The following is a 24,725-nucleotide window of genomic DNA, read 5'->3' as shown; positions in this document are numbered from 1 at the left end:
TCTCTCTCTCTCTCTCTCTCTCTCTCTCTCTCTCTCTCTCTCTCTCTCTCTCTTTCTCTTTCTGTCTCACACTTGAATAGTAAAAAAATCTAGTTTGGCGCTGCAATGCATCGACATAGAATCGCCTGGTTGATTTTACCTTCTCTGAGAGTTTATTTCCAGCAACGCGGCAGAAATAGATGCATCTGCGATGGCTTACCGAAATATCCCCATATGAAACTCGTTTTCCTATTATCGCGTTTAATATGATAATTGAAGGTTAAAGATATATTTCTTGTAAAGCACATGTGAATATCTATCTTCAAAAATTCTTAAATATTTATTTATAGTAATTGGATCCACATTAATGGGTATTTATTACATTTTTGATAAAATCACTTTAGAATGAATTAATAAAAATTTCATTGAAAGTCGATAAAATCTACATGTTCTAACATGTGTGCTATAAATATTTCGTTTATCTTCATCGTTCGCGGTATTGAATATTTTATCGGAAACGATTTACTATTACTTTCAATATTATTTCACGATGATATTACAAAGTAACATCAAAGTGAAATAATAGTAAAATATATTTCCTCTGTCTGCAGTTGAGAAAGAAAAAGAGAAAGAGAGAGAGAGAGAGAGAGAGAGAGAGAGAGAGAGAGAGAAAATATTTCAGAATTTTAATTGAATAACAAAAATGTAGTAAATTTAAATTGCTAATTAAAAAAACTTACTTAAGTTAAAAAACCTTTTGAGTAATTTAAAATTAATAGATTTCATTGATAACTGAAGAATATTCGTCTTTCGGAACATTTTTACGCTTTTTCATCATTTCTGGCAGAGCTATTTCAGAAAGCAGCATTGCATAAGAATATAAAACCGACTTTCTAATTTTAAGACTGTCTGCTGAATTTAAAATTGCGAAAATAATATTTAAAATTCGAAATATATTAAGCTTCAACAAGTAATTAAGTATTTATCCATATTATCATTTAACTAAGCTTATTTTTTAAATTAATGATAGAATATTTTACACAGGACTCTCACTTCTTAAAATAATAATAATAACAAATTCAAGGCTAATAAGAGTCAGCTCGAAAAGGATGCACAATATTAGTACGAAATGATAACTTAACTCCATTGATCTACGATGTCTTCTTTATTATTAAACATTAATCGTCATAATTGTAAGAAGTCCATTAGTAAACATATTGTATTAAATTAAATCGGCAGAAGTTAATTCTTTATTCCAAGTTTTAAATATGAGAACAATGGAGTTAAATTATTTTTCCATATTGCGCTGAGTCTTATTAGCCTTGAATTTATTATTATTGTTATTTTAAAATTACTTTAATGATTATGTAGCGTGTATTAAAGCTACAAAATCATTGTCATGTGTTCCAATTTCATCACATTTATAACATTCCTAAGAACAAACTACTCCATAGAATTAATTAATTAGTTAAAAAAGCTGGATTTCTACAAAAAAAAAACGTTACTACGTTTTTCCACATACACGTCACTCAAAGCATCACGCACACAGTTTTATACACACACACACACACACACACACACACACACACACACACACACACACACACACACACACACACACACACACACACACACACACATATACACAACACGTACGTCCTAACAGGGTGCAACCGGTGGTTCTGGTTTTAAAACCACGTGTCCGCGAGAAGAGATAGAATTAATCGCGACGATTCACGCCGAAAAGACTCACCTCAGAATAACGTTTTACTTCGTCACAAATCAATGAAAAAACTTTCTACGCAATCTCACGTAGAAATTTACGAACACACGCACAGCAAACGCATCACTATTGCACAAGGGTGCGAAAAATCGTATATCTTACACCTCCGAGAGGTTCTTCGAGGTGCCGAGTCTCCTGCTTTCGTGACCGCTTTAAATCGGGCCCCCGCGACGGAATATTTGTCGGGGCTCGAGGAACTATGCTGATCGGAGCTATGCTGAGCCAAGCGGAGCGAACACTATTTTCAGCCTCGAGCCGAGCAAACTGCACCGCGCATCATAGCTGAATAAACCTCGGAAACTCGCAATTGCGACGTTAGAATTATCGGGATACTTATTGGAATTATTATAATGATTTTTGTCAATGATTTTTTAATTAATATATAATAAATTAAAAAATATGAATGATTTTTATACGGCAGTAATTTATTTAACAATTTATTTAAAATTTTTCTTTATTCAATGTTATTCATTTTTTTAACTTATTTTTTGCATCGTTCTTAAAATTCATATAGATCGTTAAAAAAATAACATAAAACTCTTGGTGATCGCAATAATAAGTAGAATGATAGAAAATAATTATAACAATTGAATTTTTATAATTTTGAAATGATTATAAACATAATTAATATAAATCAAGGTTAATAAGAGTCAAACGCAGGTATAATTAGGTGTAAGATCTTAAAATAATGAAAATTACGAATATTCTATCGATAAATGATGTTTTCTTTATTTTGAACTTTAACTTACTTTGGAGTCCTCTTTAGCAATAGATATATAACGAAATGCTCACATATCTAAAATGATTGTGTCACTCATAATTGCTAGAGATGAAGTGATATAAAATGTGGGAGTACAAGAAAACTGATTATTAGGAAGTAAAACATTAAAAAGTAAAACATTGAAAAGTGGAGTGACTCACCTTAGTAGATAAAGATGTCAAGAAGATTAGATATAATTATTCACAGAATTGTAATTTGTATAAAAAATACACACTTTATGTCTGATTTCTTATAATTTTTATACAAATTGCAATTCTGTGAATAATTATATATCTAAAGAGTGTCTGTATTATATTACGTCTATACCGTTAAAACATATCGCAGAAGTTTAAAACAATATTAAAATAAACGAAAAATTACATAATAAATATTTATTGCATAATAATGCAATATTTACATAATAAATATATATTATTATATTAAATTTTTTTCATTGTAGGATATTACACTTATCACAGAATTGTTTTCAATTTATATGATCCATACAATTATATATCGTATAAGAAATTATGTACGTACATATGTATGTTTTATACATTTTGATTAAATAATTTATCGAGAAATTGTTGATAATTTCAAACTCATATATTTTAAACGAACTAATGTATTATGTTGAATTAAAACAGCAGAATTTAATTCGATTTAATTAATACAAAAACTATCACGTCTAATAAATCATTTAACGATATTTGGTTTATAACATTCTCAAATTTCAAAACGACAATTATAATCTTGCTTTTGTTGCCATCGATCCTTGCCAAGATTTTCAACATAATATGTCATTGTCACAGGAACATGCAATAAAATAGATTCTTCAGGAAATACATAAAACAATGTATACACATGCCCTATAATCATTCTTTATTGGTAAAGAGCATTAATCTGATTAGAGTTTGCATATTTTATGTACTATCAAAAATTAGTAATTTATTAGATAAGTAACTTATTAAAAATTTACATTATATATACACTGATTGCTATTGGCAATTATCTATTGAACATCTGTAAGTTTTAACAATGTCTCATGAGTTACGTGACTATCTTTAAATTTACCGCCGTCAGTTCTCGATGTACACAGCAAAAGCTGACGTGTCTCGATAGAAACAGCTGATTGAACCATCGTTCGTGCGTTGTGTAGACGTATCTTTATTTTTTCGCTGTTAGGTTAACGTTTCTTAATTAATAAAATAAATAATGTTGGGAAAAATAAAAACGAAGCAGGAGAAAAGCGGCGGTAAGTGCGAGAATTATCTTGAAAATAAATGCAATTGTAGTAAACGCAAGAAAATTGGACAATATTATAGACTTTCTTGAGAGGTTATGTTTGTTATTTACTATTTAAATACAAACAAGATATAAATTATAAATTAATAAAATCAATCACATTTTATCTAATTAATCCACGAAGTAACATAACTAATTAGTCACGATCGATGAGTCTGAATTATTGAGTAATTTTCGTATTTCTAAAGAAGTTTTCATACCTGGTGAATATTTTTCTCAGAATTTTTTATGTAATTTAAAAAAATATTTACATAAACTTTAGAATTTATGAATTGACTTTTTAGAACATTTCTTAGATTTTCTATATTCTCAGATCTTATATTAAATTGTAACATTTTTCATAAGCGCTGAAAAAGTTGACATTTTAGAAGTTCGTTATATATGAAGAATTCTGAAATATATATTCTAAGATTTCTAATTTTTATTAATAAATATTCTAAGATTTCTATAGTTTCTAATGAAATCTTATTAAATCTGAATTATTGTAAGATTATTCAGAAATTATAGTATGAGAAATCTTAGAATATTTCATAATTCACATATATGAAAAATTCTGATTAAAAAAATATAGACTCAATATTTCTGAAAGGTATTCCAATTTGTATAAAAATTTCTAAAATTTCACCAGAGATATGCAATAGAATATTGCTAAATCAACTAAAGCAGATATTAAATATGATTATGTTTTGCAGAGATTGTTGCATATAGCGAGACGGCTGTTGCAAACAATGCCGCAGTTGTAGAATATTGTAAGATCTCAATGGCAGCTTTATCGGGTGGCACAGCAGGACTGCTAGGATTGACTGTATTATATGGATTTGTGTTTTACGTCTTTGCGGTTTTCGGGCTATGGGTAAGAGCACTATATTAGAATTAGCAATAATTGTATATAATGTCACGAATCATCGTCCTAGGCGATGCTATTGATGAAGGCTGGAGGCCAGTGGAGGAAATATTTTATTAGCAGGCGACATCTCTTGACCAGTGGATTCTTTGGGGGACTTTGCGTATCCTTTACACTGCTTTCTAAAGTTTCTCTCTAATTCTCTAAAGAATCTCTCTAAAAAATGAAAATTGAGTCAATTTTGAAAAAGGTTGACTCAAATTTCATTTTTTGAGTGACATTCACTCTTCAGAGTAAAATTCACTCTATAAAAATTTTAGAGAGTTTATTTTCTGAGGCTGGATTATATATTTTTTCCTTAATGTGTGATTGCAAAATCTTTTACAGACATATGTATTATTCTGGACGTATCCTTTTTCACAATATAAATGATACAAACAATATATTTCTATAGATATGCAATATTCAAACAAAACACATGAGTGATTGTGACATCAAAATAACTCCAAATGATTATCAAAAGTCACTTTTTAATCAATTACGATTTATTTTAATATCATTTTGATATTATCATAGGTCTGTTCTTTTTAGCTAAAGTTTTTGTATACTTCATCTTCTTATTCTTTCCAAGTTGGAGAGAAAGAAAAAAAGAACCGTGCAAGTAGTTCAGCTAAAAAGAACATGATCCATGACTTGTTGTTCTGCTTGATTGTTTCTTAAATACCAATACACTATAAATTTCTTAATGATTCTGATTCAGATTTTTATATGGAATGGTTCATGTCTATTGAAAAGAAAAAGAGTGGATGGCTTACAACAATTGTGACACTTCACGTAATTATTTAAATAAACAAGGTTGCATAATTATTATAATAAATCAGTCATTATATTTATTTTATTTAAGCCTTTCGAATATTGATAAAATAAATGATGAAGCGTTTACGCGTATTGTACACGTATGTCAATATGTATATAGAAGACATGTTTCTTTAAAATTATCACTGGCATTTATTATCCAATATTTAAATGTAAAAGTAGAAAGACAATATAAAAGTCAATGCAATAGAGATATTACATAGGAGTCATATTCTTTATTAGATGTATGATATATATATATATATTTGCATAATAAATTATTAATTACTAAATTACAATTATTCAATGAAAATAACTGATAACCATATACGTACCTAAATTTGTAACGACTGTGAACACATTTAGATAGTTTATCATTATTTTAGTCATCGTTATTAAGAGCTATTATTTAAAATAATATTGCAGTTATATTTAATATTATTTTTAATCGACACCATTGAAATAAAACACTTAAATTTATTTATGAGATATCTTTTTAAAATATCTTCGATAAAAATGAATATTTTAGCACTTTGACGATTTTCGTGTCAGATGCAAATTCCAATAATTTATTACATTATATATCTTTATTTTACTGTACATGTTTATTTCTGCGTACATTTGTCAATTCTAAAGTTATTCTAAAATAGAAGAATCTCACGCATTAAAGAAGAGAATAAGAAATCGAGATACAACTTCCGTTAATTTGTACTTAACATGCTCACATTTTCTATTTCAATGTTTAACTTTATTCATTCGCTACTAGCTAACACTCACTACAAAAACGGAAACTTATATTTATATGTCATTAAATAAGAATCATACCTATAGTATTCTTAATAATTATATGTATAGTTTATTTTGATATACGTTAAAAATCCACGGAAAAACTTTGATTTCGGCAGTGAAAATCAATCGCATTATACGAATATACTTAACACAGGGACGAGTAATTCTTGCGAACTGACGGATAACATTTTTATGTCCATTTCCACCAATGAGTAGATTAACTTTAATCTCGGTTTTTAATATCAGTTTAACTCACTTTTATTTTTTTCTAGTTCTGAGAATTAGAAAAAGGTAAGTAGGGTTAAACCACAATAAAAAGTTAATCTACATGGCAGAGACGAAGATTAGCGAAACAGCATCATGTCTTTGCTGAAATCTATAAAAAGATCTCAGATTTTCGTCTCAGAAGTTTGTTCATGTATTCCTGGCTCTTCTCGACAGCTCTCAGCGGCAATTTCGAGAGGCTTTCCAGTTTCCAAACCCTCTAGTCTCCTTTCCTCGTCCATCTTGTCTAGTTCTGCTTTACTTAAGTGGTAAACTATTCCAGCCCCGTAACCATCGCCCAAAACGTTGATCGAAGTCCTGATCCGATCCCTTGAAGCAAAACGATTGCTTTAATTTTACCGTTCTAATTGAATAATACCTGTTGTTCTCAATCGTCTATCAATTATCGTCGACTACTACTAATATATATATATAATTTTTAATAGCATATTCAAATTTTGATCAGATTATTCTTCGATAATCGATAAAAAATCACAACGATTATGAACATACAATGTATAGACACTACAATAGATATGTAACTTACAACATCCAGTCGATAGCGAATAACAGGGAAATATCGTTTGTAGGAAGACCTAAAGCAGTCAGCACCAACAGCATGGTGACTAGAGCTGCGCTGGGAATACTTGCGGCTCCAACGCTCGCTAAAGTAGCCGTAAGACTGTAAACAGAGCAAATTTTAAAGCAAAGTACTTGAATTTTTTAAATTTATTTATTAGATACACTGAAATTCTTTTCTTCAATTATAACTAGTAGTTGATGAAACGAAAGAAATCATATTCACGAAATACATATACCTGACAGTAATGACTTCGACGAATCCCAATGAGATTCCATTCAATTGTGCTATGAAGATTGCGGCCACGGCTTCATAAAGAGCTGTTCCATCCATATTTACCGTGGCACCAACTGCCACAACAAAACGCGTCACTCGTGGATCGATCTTGTTATTTTCTTCGAGACAACGGAAAGTCAATGGCAAGGTTGCAGCACTATAAATCCATGTATCGATTATATCATTATTTCTTTAAAAAGTTAATCATGCTAGAAAATTCAATTTTATACACAATTTTATACAAAATTATACACAATTTTATACACACTCCATAAACATAAATAAAAAATGACAGTATCACGATTTTTTAATTAATTTTGAAATAATTTCTGATTAATTTCTTGAATTAATTTTAAAATAATGATCACGTAAACTTAAGATTTAATTTCAGAAATGTTTTTAATTATCACCTCGAAGCGGTTCCTAGCGCTGTCACCCAGGCTTGCATCATACCTCTAAAGAATACTGCTGGATTTTTTCGGGTCATAAACCAGTAGATCAGTGGCAGCGTGATGATTGCGTGAATCATCAAGCCTAATACAACGGTTACCATATACAGACCCAACATTTGAGCGGTTGCCGCCAGATTTGTGATTGACATGATTTTTCCAGCTATCAGACACATAATTCCGAACGGAGAATACCTACAGCGATTGCCAATTGCATTATCGTAAAAGAGAAAATAAAAGAAAAGAGAAATGTTTTATTTATCTTAAATTTCAATACATTAAGTTAATATTCGTGTTCTTCAATCATTTATCAACTCATATATCCCAGAAGATTGAATTAAATTTGAATAATGTATGATGAATTATTCTTTAAGCTTATGTGAAATTATTTTATTAACTTTTTATTATTTATTATTTATTTCTTATGTATTTATATTTTTTATCTCAAACTCTATATGTGTGTGTGTGTGTGTGTGTGCGCGTGTGCGTGTGTGTGTGTGTGCGCGCGTGCGTGTGTGTGCATGTGTGTGCGTGTGCGCGTGCGTGTGTGTGCATGTGTGTGTGTGTGCGCGTGCGTGTGTGTGCATGTGTGTGTGTGTGCGCGTGCGTGTGTGTGCGTGTGTGTGTGCGTGCGCGTGCGCGCGTGTGTGTGTGTGCGTGCGTGCGTGTGTGTGTGTGTGTGTGTGTGTATGTGTGTGTGTGTGTGTGTATAGAAGGTTTAACGAAGGTTTACCGCGTTTTCTCTTAAGAACGTATTCTTAAGGTATTTTTGAAACGAAAATCCTAATACAAAAATGTTGAGGCTACAATAGTTTTTGAATTAATTGGTTAAAGATAGTGTAATTCGAAAACTATATTATTATATTTTTGTATTAGGATTTTCGTCTTAGAATGTTTAAAAGATCCAAAAATAATAATAGAGGCTATAAAAGTAAAATTTTTGACTTATAAGCATTTAAAATTAGCTTAATTCAAAAAATTATTGTAGCTCGACATTTTCGTATTATGATTTTCGCCTTAAAATTATAATACCTCAAGAATAATAAGAGAAAATGCAATAGTGTGAGACACTATATATATAATATGTCAAATTAATAGTTATATTTTTATTGACTAGTATATTCTAAAAACTGAAAAATAAAATTGAATAATGTTATATACTTAATTATTTATTAAATTTGTGCTCGTGTGAAATTATTTATTGTTTCATACCAAACTACGACAATCGTGACGAGTTTCATGATGATCTCATTCAACACGACGAAAAAATCCACCATCAATTTGCCGCGTGGTCCTATCTGTCCCGCGAGTACACCGAAGATGATGCAAAACACGATCATACCCATCACATTCGTGCCGTCTTTGTAAACCAAGGTTGGCTCCACTATATATTCGCTTTGATTCGCGCTACCAATCACGACTACCTTTTTCTTCATATAAGAGGTCTGAACTTGCTGGAAGCACGCTTGCACCAGGTTTTCTGGCACCATGTTTCTAAGAACGAAAGATTACAAAAGATTTCGAACTTAAATTGTAACTGTGGAATTAGAGGCTGATTTTTCATACCGAATTATATCGAGAATTGCGTCTACAGTAGAAACTTTTGTCTCCTCAGCTTTCACTACCGCCGCAGCCGAAGTTTTAATCTGCGGATTACCCGGATGAATCATCAGCACCATCGCAATACCCACTATAGCGGCGAGAATGGTCGTTATTGAGTAGTATGTTAATGCTCTGAACCCTATCCTTCCTGACCTTTGAACATCCAGCTGTGCCATTCCTGAAATAAGTAATTGCTTGTATGTGCTCGGGGATAAAAGAGATGTAGAGACAAGTTAAAAAGTTTTAAGCGTATAATAGATTTGTTTTTTTTATCTGAACATTTTACACAATTCATCTTTCCTCTTTTCTCTTCATATTGGAAAAAAAAAAGAAAAAAAGATGAACACTACGAGAAGTTTAGAATAGGCATAATATCTTTGCTATTTCAACACTCTAACATTCGAAATTAAATTTTTGTTTTTAATCATTAAGCAATTAAATTTTATCTTTTTCTTTCTCTTTTTCTATTCATTATCTGCTCAAAAATGGATTGTCGGTGAATTATAATTACCAGATATTAACGATGAGATGATGAGTGGTAAGATAAACATCTTTAACATCCGCATAAGAAGCTCTCCCGGGAAGCTGACGAGGGTTATAGATTGCGGTGTAAAATCTGCCAATCGACCCAGAAATCCGAAAACTAGACCCATCAAAACTCCAGCGATGGTTAGTGCCAGAAGCAAGTTACTTCCCATCCATTCTATTACCTACATTCCCCACAACGCGTAATAAATTTTATGAAATCACACTGATATTTTTCTTCCCGGAGCAAATAAGATTTCATGAAAGTTAATTTTGAGCACCATATACCCTTTAATCATTTTCATCGCGAAGATAATTGAGAAAATAAATTGAAAGTAATAAGGAAGGCTTACGCATTGAAAATTTTATTGATTCTACTATAAAAATTTGATTCTTGAAAAAGTTTACTAACCATCTGTAACCTATCAAGCGCCGTCACTTTGTGCTGCGCTTCGGCCTCGATTTCTTCCTCAGATGTCATCTTCTCGATTTCCTCTATACATGATCTGGAAGATATTCCAGGTGAAAAGCAGCCTAAATTTTTGGTAAAATTATAAGAAATCTTTTTACGTATGACTGCCGCTCTCCTTGGCTTCCGTCGAGGCTCCCCGGAGAACTGCAACCGCGCTGGAAATACGTTGCCCCAAAGACATCCTTTAGGCTTTTGAAAACACGTCACTTCAAGATTTTAGATGAAACGTAGCACGAGGAATGTCGAAATAGGCCTCGCGAGTCTTCATCCCGCGGCCTTTATAACTGCGTTATGCCTTTTCACAATCATGCGAATCATCCTGATTTTATTCACTAGTTTGTCTGGATTACCAAATGTAGAAGAAATGTGTATTATTCCTTTACGATAGTTCTTTCATAAGTTTATCTATGTCAAAAATTATTAAAGAATAAAATTACTTTTCTTTAATGCAATTAAATTACTTAAAGATTTATAGCATTAAAAATATTCTATTTTTATTAATCTTTTAAAAAAACTTCTTTTTAATGCAATCCCTTAGGAAAAAGTATTCAATATATTGAATAGTTAATCAGTATATTCAAACACTTTTTCTTAAGGGATTAAATTATTTAGAACTTTATATCGTTAAGAAAACTTCTATTTTTAGTACTTTTTTTTAGTGACTTTAAAAGAAATGGTAAATTTAAAATTCAAATGCTTTCACTGTTGCAGCAAAAAATGCTTATGAAAATCCGTGATTATCTTCCTGAATTATCACGATCCTCCGTTTCGCTTCCGTTTTCGCTCTTTGTGTTTTCTATTGAAAATCAAATTCGGCAAACGAACAATTCTTCTCGCGAACGATTATCGAGGCACGTGCGAACCGTAGCGCATCGCGACACACGACGATCCTTTCACGTGAACCACCGGGAACCATCAGGGCAAATTGCACAAGCGCACGGTGGAACGCTGGCCCCGATGATGGCGGGGGGGGGGAGGAGGGAAAGACGAGGTGGTAAGGCCCCGAAGGAGGTCACAACCGATCTATTACGTTCAGGATCATTGCACCACTTCAGTTGCGGGCGCGAATGACATCCGCAGAGCTTCCGACGTGCTTTTCGTGCGCGCGATCGACTGTCGAGAGATCGGATAGATCTGTCGCCATGCCGCGCCGGTGAGCTAGGTATCGCGCCGCGGCGTTGGAATCTGCCTGCAATCAGGCCGATAATGTGCCCCATCCAGGAAGTTGATTAGTGCGTGCGTCGGGGGAGGCCCCGGGGAGACGAAAGGCACGCACCGAAAGGGGAAAGGGGAACACACGGCGAGATGAACGGAGATGTGTCACGAGGAGAAAGAGAGACCGGTAGATCACAGGAAGAAGGCACTCATCGCGGCGGGTCGCACGGCACCGAATAATAAATGCCGAAGGGAGTAAAAATGCCGCTACCCGGTGCATTTCGTAAAAATCGCTGCTTGACGTAAGGCATTCTGAAATGAAGGTAGAGAAAATTAAAATAGTGCTGTATGAGAGGGAAGTCTTTGACGATGATACCGGAGCATGAAGAGTGTTGAATACTAGATATCTTCTAATGCGCAATATTCAATTTGAAAGATATATGTGAAGTTGAAATATGAACATTGATAGATAGAATAAATATATAATTATATTAATTCAATATATATATAAAATATATAAAATAATAAGACTTTCAACGCTCATTATGTAGGATATCATACAATATATATATCGGATATGCTTATTTACAAGACAAGTATTTTATATCATTAATTGCAAGTACTGTGTTTTGAAAAATTACAATATATGCATTATTATAATAGTGACATTAATAGACACATTAATATACACATAATATAGGTCTATTGTTTATATCAACAATAAATATATAAAATTTGCTTTAAATTATTACAAAAATTATATTAAATTATTGACATATTAATTTATATTAAATAAATTACAATAATATAATAATAGATTGGAGCTAATGCGCAAGTTGTTTTAGTATGATATAATATTATATAAATGTTAATACATTACAATTATGTTTTCAAACGTTTCGACTGGTCAGCTTCATTATTAATGATTAATAATTATTTACATTTTAGTACAATTAAACACATTATTGAAAGTTGTAAGAATGTACAAAGTTTTGTAACCAAGACAAATCCAGGATCTGCTATGTCCCTCAGTATAAACGAAGTAATCTTGGACGAACTTTTATAATGCGACAACAATAGGAAGACAAATGCAATCAGTAATGAAGAACAAATATATAGTTAACTTAATATTGTAACAATAGACAGGGGAAGACATTAGAACAATATTATAATTTTTCACTGAAGATGATTAGAGTAAAGGTCGAAACGTTTGAAGACGTAATTGTAATGATATTAACATTTATATAATATATTATATGGCACTAAAACAACTTGCGTATTGACTCCAATAACCCATTGTTATATTATTGTAATTTATTTAATTTAATTAAGTCATCAAATTATATAATTGATATTAATTGTTAATTTATATTAAGCGTTTTTTTGGCTTATATATTCTTCTTTTCTAACTAATTTTTCTATTACTATTCTGATCAAAATTATACCTATCCAAATAGCAACGTGTCTATCTTGTTACTGACATGTTGCTTGCTAAGTATGTATATTGCTAAGCATATGTTGCCAGAATTGTAGCAACTGAGTCCTCATTTATTGGCAACTTGATGCCTTCATGATATAACATTAAGTAGCAACTTGCCAGTAATTTGTCGACAATTTTAAAATCGTCATCAAATTCATACTATTGCCATTGAATTGTCATAATAATATGCAACATCATACAATGCTGTCATATTGCCGACAACGCAAGATAATATTAACGCAGTTATCTTGCTGTTAAACTACTGGCATACATATACATATACATATTGTTGTCTGCATGTTGCTACAATGTATCGGTATATTCGAAATCGTTGAAGACAAATCTACGGCAAGTTGCTAGCATTATAAACAATCACAGATCTGTGCGATTTTGCTGATACACACTTTGCTATTTGAGATATTTAAAATTTAAATTAGACATCTTAAAAACATCATATGATGATCTTTCTATTAGTTTCATAATTTTTAAGACATCTTTTAGAAGAAATGGATTTAAGATATCAAAATGTTTTTTGAGATTTTATTTATAGAGAATCATAATATGTTAGAATTAATTATATTCTATCCAGCTTTTGCAAGCATATTTGAAATCATCGATTTTCAAACTTTCGTGAACCTGACAGTGATAAAAGATAACAGTTACGCGGAAATATTTGCGCGTAATTGTTTTAGATGCATGTAGGATACGACCATTTACAAGACCCCTTTGTATATCCGTTGGGAAGTAACCTAATTCCTCTAGCAATGACGGCTATATGAGTGACTATATATAGACTAACATCGGGTTTACGGTGGTAGTATAATACGAGGACAAATCGAATCTCCCCACGATAACGCGTTTAACATCCCGTAACTTCTGAGCGAAAGAGCGAGCCATTCGAGATAGAATTAATTAATGTATTTGAGAAAATTGAGTTACAATTGTCGTCGCTCGTGCATTCCATTTGTAAATTCAATTTCTTTTTCTATCTATCTCATGCAATTTCTCTTCTTTTTCGTTATTTGTATTTTGGAACAAATTAGGTATTTTAGGTAAATTAACTAAAATTATTTCAAAGTCATGTTTACAATTGTTGTTATATTTTGATTTACAAAGTTAAATGTTTAATAATTATATAGAATTAATATAGAATTAAATTCTTTCGATCTAAATGTTAGATCAGTTAAATATAAATGTGATGTTGCTGTGAATTGAAGAAATATTTCTATGCGAATCTATATGAAAGCGAATTTAATAATTTTTAATAATTTTCAGATAAAGTAAATATAATTCTATTAAATATAATTCAGACAAAATGAATATAATTCTATTTTTTATAATCCACGTACACCAACATTTCGCGGTTAGGATGATCGAATTATTTATTGTTTAAACAATCCATTATTATGTTGTATAATGGCAAAATTGCGATCAAAAGAATGACGAAGTTTTAATTAAAGATAGATGAAATTAAATCAATATATATATTTTGTTGTATATATATTTTATAATACCAACTTTCGATTGTTCTACGAATGCAATATGCGTTCTCAATTTACCCGCGTTTCTGCGCACGACTGTCGTCGTCACGTGATCCTATCACATGGTTTGCTCAGCAACGAAAACAGAGCAGACGAAAATTTCCCACGTGTTGCATGTTCCATTCAACACGCAAGTTCGCTCGCATTCGCGATGTCTTATGATTCGAGACGTGAACAATACTTTCTCTATAACACTTTGTCGATTCTGTTAAAGGCTGTAGAAAAGACTCGAACGACCGTAGACCTGCGGAACGAGGCGACAATCGTCGGCATTATCGAAAATGCCGACGCGTAAGTAAAGGGTTTTGTTTCTACTGCAATGTGAAGTTGTCGTACATGTTAAGTCTAGAGTGCATTCAAGCATGATGTGCATAATGCTTCATTTATCTTTGTTTAATTGATGAACAACGTCTGTTTTTTATTGCTGCACTTTCTGAACGCAGTATACACAGTGCAATAAGTTAAAGTGAAACAAATATACGTTTGTTTCACTTTAACTTATTATTACACCGGTTCAGAGTGCAGCAATAAAAAACAGACCTATAAATAAATGATGCATCATGTGTGAAACGGAATGCGCTCTAATTCTACCAAACAAGACTAATTTTGTCTTGTTTTAATTTACAATTTATGTTTATCTTTTTCTAATTAAAAATTCTTAGAATGAACAAGCTTAAAGTTAATCTTACGTTGATAAAACCGGGCCTTATAGAGCTTTTTGTTGTATTAAGAAATTTTCTCTGTTTTTTTGTGATAAAATGTATGTAAAAATTGAAAAAAATCAACGATGTCTCTAAATTCTTTCCTCGAAAATATCAGCAATGAACTTCGAAATAAATTATTAGAGCTCTTCCCGACGACTTATATACTCGTCATATTTCTGAACATATTGCTCTCGTTTTCATTTTGCAGATACATGAACATTGTGATGAAAGACTGCGTGTTTACGGATCCCCGCGGAGACTCGTTCAAATATGACATGTTCTTCATACAGGCACGTAACATCCGCAGCGTCCACGTGCCAATGAACGTGAGTGCATTGAAATCTTTTTCTCCTTTATCTCCGTGTTGAGAATCTTGTCCTAGCTTCGCGAGAATAAAGCGAATGATCGATTGAGGTTAATTGAGGTTATATTGTGTTTCGTGACCAAAAAACCAGCCTTTCGTTCGCTTCTCGGATTACTTATCTAAGCATGCTCGGGATCGAAGTATTTAGGGTATTTTATACTTCAGAGTTGCTCAGTCTGACTCTGAAACATCCCTGTAATTGCTGGCTCATGTGCCGCTCCATTTACTCATATCTGCTGAATTATTCAACTGCATCATGCTAACGTACATTCATTGCTATCGCCTAACATGATTGATGCCGGTAATTGCGCTTGGATATGATTAGAAATCTGGGTTTTTATCGTACTGCCAAGTTATATAAACACTTTTCTATACGCAAACGAGTGAAACAAGTGACTGATAAAATAGAAATATTTCCTGGTACAACTGTGCGTTCGATTTCTAACGACCGATACGGTTTTGCATATAGTAATCCCACCAAAAGTGACATGGACACGTTCAAATTCACAGACTATGATTGCGTCGGTTTCGACCTGGATAATACGTTGCTGCGTTATAATGTGACGAATCTGGTGTGCATGGAGTACGAGATACTAGCCAAATTCCTGGTCAAAATACGGGGATACAACGGGAGTCTGCTAAAGCCACTGACAGATGATGACTTGGACTTCATGCAGAAAGGGTTATTGCTAGACTTGGAAAGAGGAAATGTGCTCAGGATAAGTCCAGATGGTATTATTCGCAGAGCATGCCATGGTACGTGTTTGCTAAACATGGATCAAATAAGAGAGATATATCCTGAACAAAAATCAGAGATCACTGATACCTTCTGTCACAACGTAATGGCAACCTGGAACGGTCCTCTGTCAGAGAAAGTCAGGAGCTTGCTGGATTATTTCGATATAGTGGCGAGTCTCGCATTTGCACGGATTGTAGACGCACTCGACGAAGAACATGGATCATTCTTGGACAGATACAATATCTGGCCTGATGTATTGGCTGGGCTGATCTACATGTTCTCTAGAGAGCACTTCCAATCGAGCAACGGGATCTTTGGACACATCAAGAGAAATCCAGAGAAATATCTACGTAAATGCAGCTCGAACACGATCTCGTGGTTGAAAGAAATAAAGAAAAAATCCGCGACCTTTCTTCTTACCGGATCAAACGCAGATTATGTCAATTTTACTGCGAGTTACGCTCTCGGAGAGGACTGGCAATCACTTTTCGATATTGTAATATGTTTCGCGAGGAAGCCAGGATTTTTTATTACTAATCGACCATTTTTAGATGTTGTAAATAATGACGAAACCGATACCGCAAGTCAAGATTTAAAACGAGATGAAATGTATAGTCAAGGAAATTGGAATGAACTATTGGAATTTTTCGCTCGTATAACAGGGAAAACTAATCAGCAATGTTTGTACGTTGGCGATAATCTCATACAAGACATTTATGTACCAAATGCATTCGTACGTTGTGATACGTTAGTTGTGATCGAAGAACAAATGTCGGAAGGAATGCTTCATCACGCTTTGACTCATCCAGACGAAAAGATTTTAAATTCAAAGCTTTGGGGGTCTTATTTTTGCTTAAAAGATTCGATGATTAATGTAGATTCTTTATGGGGCCATATAATAAAAAAACACGCGAAGTTATGTATACCAGATATCAGTTTGATAACACAGAAATCATTGGAGGAACCTATTCCTTGTTTTGATAAGGATGGAAAGTTATATCGCGGATATTATCCTGCTATACCACTTAGTATATCAGCCATGTAATATAAGAATGAAAATATTAGGATTAAGTATATTATATCATTCGTAACAAAGAAACAATTTTAGCTTAAAAAATTTTACAAGTATTAGAAAAGTTTTAAAAGCTTGTAAGAATTTTAAATTTAATGTATATTTGTACATTTTATTCTGTTGTTGAAAATCCGTAATCTCTGATAAAATAGAGAAACTCATTTTTATATTTACGCGTTTTATCTAATTTAGGTATATTATTATTTAAGATACGGATTATCCCAGCTATCAAGCAACAATTAAATCGACTAAGTCGACCTGCTTGGAAAGATAAGAAACGCACTTTCAAAACAAAATATGCTCAACAACGACAACAGGAAGGTCTTGCAGCTGTAGAAAAAATTTTAGAGAATAGAAATACAACAAAAGACGAAATCATAAAAAATGAAGATAAATGAGACTCGTAAATTCTGATTTTATTGTGTATTGCCTAAGTATATGATCATTTTTATTTTGATTGACTGTTTGTACTTTAAACTTGACAGCTCAGTTTTGTAATATTTTATGTAATTTATATTTCTGCATTTTTATACAAAATTTTATTATGAAATGTATTTATTTTTAGATAAGGAATCACAAAATAAATATTCTATCATATAATTCAATGTACGAATATTGTAATAGATTTTATTTTATTCAATATATAACATAAGAAGAAGGCCATTTTTAGCGAGAAATGTTTTAATAAGAATATAAGAAATTTTATATAAGATGTATATATTAATAAGGAAGACATTCGTTATTTTCTTTCAACAGCAATAGCAATGCCCATTCCCCCTCCTATGCATAAAGATGCAACACCTTTTTTCTTTCCTGTTCTTTCTAAAGTATGTAACAGAGTGACTAGTATTCTTGTGCCTGAAATATAAAATTTAATCATAATGTAAAATTTCGTTTGAGTTCTTTTAAAGAAAAAATTCAAGCATTAATACATACCTGACATACCAATAGGATGACCTAAGGCGATAGCACCGCCATTTACATTAACTTTCTCGGTGTCTAATCCGAGTTCTTGAATACATGCGATTGCTTGTGCAGCAAAGGCCTCATTTAGTTCATAAAAATCCACTTCCTCTTTTGTCCAGTTCGCTTTTTTTAACTGAAATAAGGGCACATTTTAAATCATAATGTCGTGTTGAAATAAAAGTAATCAAAACATAAATGCGATATACTAACTACTAATTTAATAGCTTCAACAGGTCCAATGCCCATAATTCTAGGTTCAACTCCAACCTGTGCAAATGCAACAATACTGGCTAATGGTGAGATTCCTCTATTTGCAGCAGTTTCTTCAGACATGAGCACTACGGCAGCCCCACCATCATTTATACCGGATCCATTGCCGGCAGTAACTGTACCATTATTCTAAATGCAATATAATGATTTCAAACGCATGTTATTTTTTTTTATATAATTATATATTTGTAGATATATAAATAAATATGTACATACCGGTATAAATGTTGGTTTTAATTTTGCAAGTTTCTCTGTGGTTGTTCCAAATTTCGGAAATTCATCTTTAGACATAACAAAAGTTTCCTTTTTGGTTGTAACAGTTACTGGAACAATTTCCTTATCGAAATATCCGGCGTTGATAGCAATTTCTGCCTTCTGTTGAGATTTACACGCGTAATAATCTTGTTTCTCTCTGCTTATTTTATACTGTTCAGCAAGATTCTCAGCTGCCAATAATTGATAATAAAAATGATAACACATAAAATTAAAATTTTCCTAGCGCAAAAATATTTAATATAATAAAATATTTATAATATTTTTTTGTCTTGCCTGTGACTCCCATGTGAATATTATGAAAGGGATCTATTAGACCATCTTCCAATAGTGTATCAACTAAATTACAATTTCCAATTTTCACACCAGACCTAAGATAAGTGGCATGCGGTGCTCTACTCATAATTTCTTGACCACCAGCCACAACTATATCGCTTTCTCCTAACTTTATAGAAAAGTAACCATTCATTATAGCTCTGTAAGACATGTAATATGTTATATTAAATAGTTCAGGATTTTTTTCTTAACTATATGTATAATATGGAAATAAGTCTGTTTTTTTATAGCTGAACTAGTGTACACTCTTTGTACTCTTAAAGTGAAATACATTTATATTTAATATTTGACAAGAATGAGAAAGAAAGTTTTAATCTAGTGCAGCAATAAAAAACAAACCAATATCACATATAGAGCATGTAGGCGTACTTTAGACCGGAACCACATAACATATTTATTTGATAAGCAGGTACATCAATAGGTATGCCAGCACGTATTGCTGCTTGTCTTGCAGGATTTTGACCTTCAGTTGCAGAAAGTACCTGAAAAAAAAAAAAATGCAATGTATTACAGAAATGCCTTACATGTATATGAATTTTTAATTGTACTTAAAAATATATATAGTTTAATGCTTTATTTCTCCTAGAATTATGAGTACCTGTCCCATAATAACTTCAGAAACATCTGATCCTTCCAATCCAACTCTCATCAAGCATTCTTTGATAGCGATACTTCCCAATACTGATGCTTTCAACGAAGATAAGGATCCACAATATGATCCTACATTTACAGAATAGTAAATTATTACAAATACAAGTTTTATATTTATAGCATTTTCTATAGGAATAATATCCTATCGAAGTAATTAAGTAAGATGTAAATTCGTTTCTTTGGTGCATAGCATAATTTTTAATATTAATACATTACAAAAAATAGTTTGTTTTTACATTTTTTATTCCACAATTACAGTATTTTTAATGTATCTATAATCGTATTTAGTCCTGGACATGTATTTAAAATACTTTTATTTGAAAAATAATATTTGTTACACAATTGTATTTTATATTTTGTGTTTTAAATACTAAGATTGATAATCAATCTTATTATTTGAATTATAAATTACAAAATACTTTCAATTTTTTTATTTGAAATATAAAATACAATTATATTACAAATATTGGATTTAAAATAAAAGTATTTCAAATGTATGCCCTCAGCTCTGATTGTATTTCAATGCACTAGTCACAAAAGATATAACCTGAATGAATCTTCAAGAGTGGGTTTGTTAAATTTTTTATCGCTTATAGGAGAATTTTGTGCAAAATATCGTAGAAATTTATTTCACTGACACTATTCAAATTCAAACTCCGCAAATGTTCAATAATTTAACATTGCAAATTATTATACAGAATTTTACTAGCTGTGTATTTCGTTATTAGTGTTATTACCTATGGGTGTCCTTACAGCAGACACAATCACTACAGTGCGATCGCTCATTTTACGACCGTAGGCAAGCACAACCGAACTTATTGAGAGATACACTAAAACTGCCACGTCTCGACTGCATAACGGAATTATATTAGCTTTAACGTTGTGTACCAGGAGCGGCTACATCGTGAAAGTGTGTCATGCCGAACATGTACCTGCGCGGAAGAAAAGCAGAAGATAAAGGAGGGGAGAGCTGTTTTCAAATCTTTCAATATGTTTAGGAATTTTATCAAAAGAAAAAAATACAATTATGACAATTATTGCATTTTATAAATCTAAATATATTGGAATTACGACGAAAATCGAATTATTAGAACATATAATGTGAAAATGATAAGAAAAAATGACGTATGTAAAACATACATGATAAGATTCGAAAAATAATGATATAACAATTTTAACATTGATCAAATAAATTGGGAATAGGAAGAAATAGTCCACTAACTAAAGAAAAACTCCAACTAAATGTTGTAATGACACAAATCTTTAAAATTTTATTTCATGTAATATGCTGAGACGTATTAAAGCGAATTTACATAATCATCCAGTAAATAATTTTTTACACATGAATATATATAAATATGTATAAACATAAATATTCATAAACATATATAATCAATATGAAATAATATGTTCACCCAGCAAAGAGTGGATTGAAATGGATTTAGATTTTCAGAAATATTTACGAATATTAAAATGAATGCTTTTCAATCCTGAATTCATTTTTATTCATTTATTTTTATTCATTTATTTTTATTCATTTATTGCATGGGGCATATCTCTTTGCCTTTCAATCTAAAAATAATATTAGCTTTTTCTGTGAATATTGTTCAATTCAAAATTTGAATAGGAAATGCAATTTTTCAATTCAATTGCATCCAATTGAATCTAATTGAATTCAATTGAATCCAATTAAATTAAAAAAAAATATTCGCTATTTAAAATACTCATTCGGATAGAAAAAAATTTCAATCTATTTTAATCCATTCTCATTTGTTGGGAACTCTTTCTTTTGTAAAATTATATTTTAGTGCAACAGAAATAATAATACTAATGTGAAAATATTATAAAAATAATTTAAAAAAAGAGTAATTTTCACATTATTATTTATTTTTTAAAAAATCAAGTGAAGAAATGTAAAAATGGAATCACACGATGCTCGATTTTTTGACGAAAACATGTATGCTGCTATGTTTGTTTTGATGAATACAGTCTGATGTTCGAAAAATAACTATGAAATTAGCAATTGTTTCTTTTGATTTATGTCATTTATATCATTTAAATTAGCAATTGTTTTTTTTTATTTACGTTATTTACATGCAGCACGCAGTACTTAATGCATGAACGAGTTCTAGCATACGTTAGAGCAGGCATGATTGCATGGAAGCTTTCCAGCAGAGGCACAAATCGACATAAGAGTCATTCCATCTTTGTTTCTTACTGATTATTGAACAAGGACAGAATGACTTTTCCCAGATAGCCAAATAAGAGCAATATATTGCCATTTTGCCGTCACTTATTCCGCATTCACCAAACTAAATTTCACCAAACTAAAGCCAAGGTGTTTCCACAAATTGTCTGTTCTGATGTGTCTGTTCATGTAAAGTCTTCCTTAAAATTCAGCAAACTGCTAGCAAGTTGTCATCATGCGTGCATGGTGCCATCAGTTTGTTGTCAATGTGACGAGTTTATTATTTCTCAATGTAAATTCTTACAATTTTGTAAACTCATGAAATCTATTTGCTCTCCTGATGTTAACTCAGTTCACATTAGATTCCAATGACAAGTTGAAAACAGTTTATGCAGTGCATCAATTTGTTCCATATGCTAAATCTCACTTGGTTATCTGGTTCTGTTTGTGTTCAATTTGTGTCTCTTGCTGGAAAGCTCCCCATATTATTATTCAAGAAATCGAGCAACATATGATTCCATCTAAGGAAAATTACTTATACACAATTATACATATTTTTATATATAATTATACATAAAGTAATTCTTTGATCCAGTTGATAAAGTATTCTTTGATCCACTTTCTTATATTACTTCTTTATAAATTTCTTTATAAATTTCAAGTGATGAACAATGCTGCAAACAATGCTCCAATAAGCGCAAAATATTCCTAGAATGTTATATAAATATCATTAAAAAATTAAAATAAGTTATAATATTTGAGAATATTGTACAATATTTTTTAATATTATAAAAGTATTTTATGGATGTTATAAGTATACTTGTATAAATATTCTTGATATATTTCCTTTAATTCCTGAAATATTATTAAGATATTTATTAATATTAATTATTTTTATATTAGTGTAGTTCGAATTCACAATCAAGTAACGAAAGTCTTATCATTCTTATTAATTATTACCTATGTTGCATTTGTGTTTAATAACGTTACGATGTGATTTTACGTACATATCCAGTCTGCACGCCAAAATTATTTTCAACATCTTTAAATATATGATATTTAAACTGAACTGGTGTAATAGTTTTACAAATTAAAATAAATGTTATGATACTTGTTAATGTTCATACAATATTACAGTAACACTAAATAATGTTATTTTTAATAACATTCATCATGTAATATTATCAGGAATTGTGGACATATAATCCCTTAATATTTAAAAAATATTATTTAATATCATATAATAATATCATATATAATTTCACTAAAATATTCCTCAAATGTTACGTTTAATATTCTGGAAATATGCCTAAATTATTATTTAATATTATTTAATATTAAATAATATTACGTGCCTACAGAGGTAGTATTGTTTATATCTATACTTATATCTACTTGAAATTCCTACGTAATTATATTTTTTATGATCCAACAGAATTATTTTCAGATCTGTATCTAGATAATTAAATTATTAGAGACTTGAGTCAAATCTTCCCTTCTATGTAAGAGTATATATTTTGATGTTTCTAAAAAATTTGATTGTAATAATTATTCAAGTTTCCCGGCAAAATAATTCTATACAACTGAAATAAATAAACACAATTGTTATAAACAATTATTTATTTATTAATCACGAAATTGAGATTTTTCTAAAAAAGAAATAAAATTCTGTTATTAAACGTATCCACTAAATTGAACTGACAGCGGTTAAATATTACACTAAGCTAGCTATACACAAAAAATAATATAAGAAGACGGGTCAAAGAATAAGAAAGAGAGGTTAACAAAAATAGTTGTTGGTGATGAAATACAATACTCGTGCGTGTAATGTAAAATATGAAAAGGTAATAAAAAACTAAAATATCAATAAGACAGGAAAAAAATCTTGGAATATCAATAAGACAGGCAAAAAATCGGATATAGCGACAATATTACATTCGACACTCGATCATGATAAAATATTTTTTTTAAACAACATTGTATTTTCTTTTTAAATATATATCTTTAATGTTTTGAACATATTTTAAATAGTATTTTAAAAAAGCTTAAACATCGATGTTTAAAATATCGATTAAACATTTTTTAGATTACGATGTTACAAATGCTTTGAAGTATTTTTTAATCAGTTTGCAAAATTCTTTCTTCTGGTTTTTGATCCATCAAACGGTTCAAAGCATTTGTAGCGAGTCTTTGACTACAGCCTTAAATATTAATACAAGATTTACCAATCTTGTACTTCGATATCAATTTGATATTGCACGCGTAAAGCCGGTTCTATATTAGTTGCAAACTGTTTGCATCGCAAGTTTGTTGCGACAGCCAATATGAAGATTTGATTTTTTGAAAAAATGCAAGCTTCAGATTGACTGTCGCAACAAACTTGCGATCGGCTTGGAACTAATGTAAAATCGGCTTAAGATGTGCCAGCATGTGCCTAATTACCAATAGATTCTGCATGAGCCAAATGACAGATGGATAGATGCCTCTGCCTACATGCAGCAGG

General features: G+C 31.1%; 5 protein-coding genes across 9 annotated transcripts in view; 2 read left to right on the top strand and 3 right to left on the bottom strand.

The window, feature by feature from the left end:
• Positions 1 to 1,932, bottom strand: part of LOC108689916 (ryanodine receptor) — a 44,853-nt gene extending 42,921 nt beyond the window's left edge. For all 5 annotated transcript variants that reach the window (XM_018196881.1, XM_018196884.1, XM_018196883.1 and 2 more), the window contains exon 1: positions 1,865 to 1,932. The gene's annotated coding sequence lies outside the window, so the exon portion shown is untranslated. The remainder of the gene's footprint in view (positions 1 to 1,864) is intronic.
• Positions 1,933 to 3,665: 1,733 nt separating this feature from the next.
• On the top strand, positions 3,666 to 5,533 carry LOC108689908 (ER membrane protein complex subunit 6-like). The gene is made up of 5 exons (XM_018196866.1): positions 3,666 to 3,777; positions 4,520 to 4,680; positions 4,742 to 4,834; positions 5,059 to 5,078; positions 5,432 to 5,533. Exons 1-5 carry the CDS (start codon positions 3,738 to 3,740, stop codon positions 5,460 to 5,462), a joined length of 345 nt encoding a protein of 114 aa, XP_018052355.1. The 5' UTR covers positions 3,666 to 3,737; the 3' UTR covers positions 5,463 to 5,533.
• Positions 5,534 to 6,608: 1,075 nt separating this feature from the next.
• On the bottom strand, positions 6,609 to 11,724 carry LOC108689907 (excitatory amino acid transporter-like). The gene is made up of 10 exons (XM_018196865.1): positions 11,187 to 11,724; positions 10,582 to 10,888; positions 10,424 to 10,517; positions 9,998 to 10,196; positions 9,451 to 9,664; positions 9,097 to 9,378; positions 7,846 to 8,079; positions 7,398 to 7,592; positions 7,127 to 7,261; positions 6,609 to 6,909 (listed from the first exon to the last, which is right to left on the bottom strand). The coding sequence occupies exons 2-10, from the start codon at positions 10,662 to 10,664 to the stop codon at positions 6,705 to 6,707; spliced, it is 1,641 nt and encodes a 546-aa protein (XP_018052354.1). The 5' UTR covers positions 10,665 to 10,888; positions 11,187 to 11,724; the 3' UTR covers positions 6,609 to 6,704.
• Positions 11,725 to 15,994: 4,270 nt separating this feature from the next.
• LOC108689912 (5'-nucleotidase domain-containing protein 1) lies at positions 15,995 to 17,936 on the top strand. Its single transcript, XM_018196870.1, has 2 exons — positions 15,995 to 17,494; positions 17,764 to 17,936. The coding sequence occupies exons 1-2, from the start codon at positions 16,045 to 16,047 to the stop codon at positions 17,934 to 17,936; spliced, it is 1,623 nt and encodes a 540-aa protein (XP_018052359.1). The 5' UTR covers positions 15,995 to 16,044.
• A 215-nt stretch (positions 17,937 to 18,151) lies between these two features.
• Positions 18,152 to 20,960, bottom strand: LOC108689913 (acetyl-CoA acetyltransferase, cytosolic). The gene is made up of 8 exons (XM_018196871.1): positions 20,772 to 20,960; positions 19,982 to 20,103; positions 19,753 to 19,865; positions 19,324 to 19,523; positions 18,991 to 19,220; positions 18,715 to 18,903; positions 18,475 to 18,637; positions 18,152 to 18,396 (listed from the first exon to the last, which is right to left on the bottom strand). The coding sequence occupies exons 1-8, from the start codon at positions 20,818 to 20,820 to the stop codon at positions 18,278 to 18,280; spliced, it is 1,185 nt and encodes a 394-aa protein (XP_018052360.1). The 5' UTR covers positions 20,821 to 20,960; the 3' UTR covers positions 18,152 to 18,277.
• Between the last annotated feature and the right edge of the window lie 3,765 nt (positions 20,961 to 24,725).

Source organism: Atta colombica, unplaced genomic scaffold (assembly GCF_001594045.1).
Source record: "Atta colombica isolate Treedump-2 unplaced genomic scaffold, Acol1.0 scaffold281, whole genome shotgun sequence".
Lineage (NCBI taxonomy): Eukaryota > Metazoa > Arthropoda > Insecta > Hymenoptera > Formicidae > Atta > Atta colombica.
The sequence above is the reverse complement of the archived record's forward strand: the minus strand, read 5'-3'. Positions and strand labels throughout refer to the sequence as shown.

Excerpts from the sequence above, each read along its gene's own strand:
- LOC108689912 (XM_018196870.1), top strand. The coding sequence starts at position 16,045 with ATGATTAGAAATCTGGGTTTTTATCGTACTGCCAAGTTATATAAACAC. Across the intron at positions 17,495-17,763 it reads TTATCCTGCTATACCACTTA|CTATCAAGCAACAATTAAAT; the intron begins GTATATCAGCCA and ends GGATTATCCCAG.
- LOC108689908 (XM_018196866.1), top strand. The coding sequence starts at position 3,738 with ATGTTGGGAAAAATAAAAACGAAGCAGGAGAAAAGCGGCG. Across the intron at positions 3,778-4,519 it reads GAAGCAGGAGAAAAGCGGCG|AGATTGTTGCATATAGCGAG; the intron begins GTAAGTGCGAGA and ends TATGTTTTGCAG. Across the intron at positions 4,681-4,741 it reads TTGCGGTTTTCGGGCTATGG|GCGATGCTATTGATGAAGGC; the intron begins GTAAGAGCACTA and ends TCATCGTCCTAG.
- LOC108689907 (XM_018196865.1), bottom strand. The coding sequence starts at position 10,664 with ATGTCTTTGGGGCAACGTATTTCCAGCGCGGTTGCAGTTCTCCGGGGA. Across the intron at positions 8,080-9,096 it reads GTCACGATTGTCGTAGTTTG|GTATTCTCCGTTCGGAATTA; the intron begins GTATGAAACAAT and ends CAATCGCTGTAG. Across the intron at positions 6,910-7,126 it reads TTCGCTATCGACTGGATGTT|GGATCGGATCAGGACTTCGA; the intron begins GTAAGTTACATA and ends TTTTGCTTCAAG.
- LOC108689913 (XM_018196871.1), bottom strand. The coding sequence starts at position 20,820 with ATGAGCGATCGCACTGTAGTGATTGTGTCTGCTGTAAGGACACCCATA. Across the intron at positions 19,524-19,752 it reads TTATGTGGTTCCGGTCTAAA|AGCTATAATGAATGGTTACT; the intron begins GTACGCCTACAT and ends CATGTCTTACAG. Across the intron at positions 19,221-19,323 it reads TATTCACATGGGAGTCACAG|CTGAGAATCTTGCTGAACAG; the intron begins GCAAGACAAAAA and ends AATTATTGGCAG.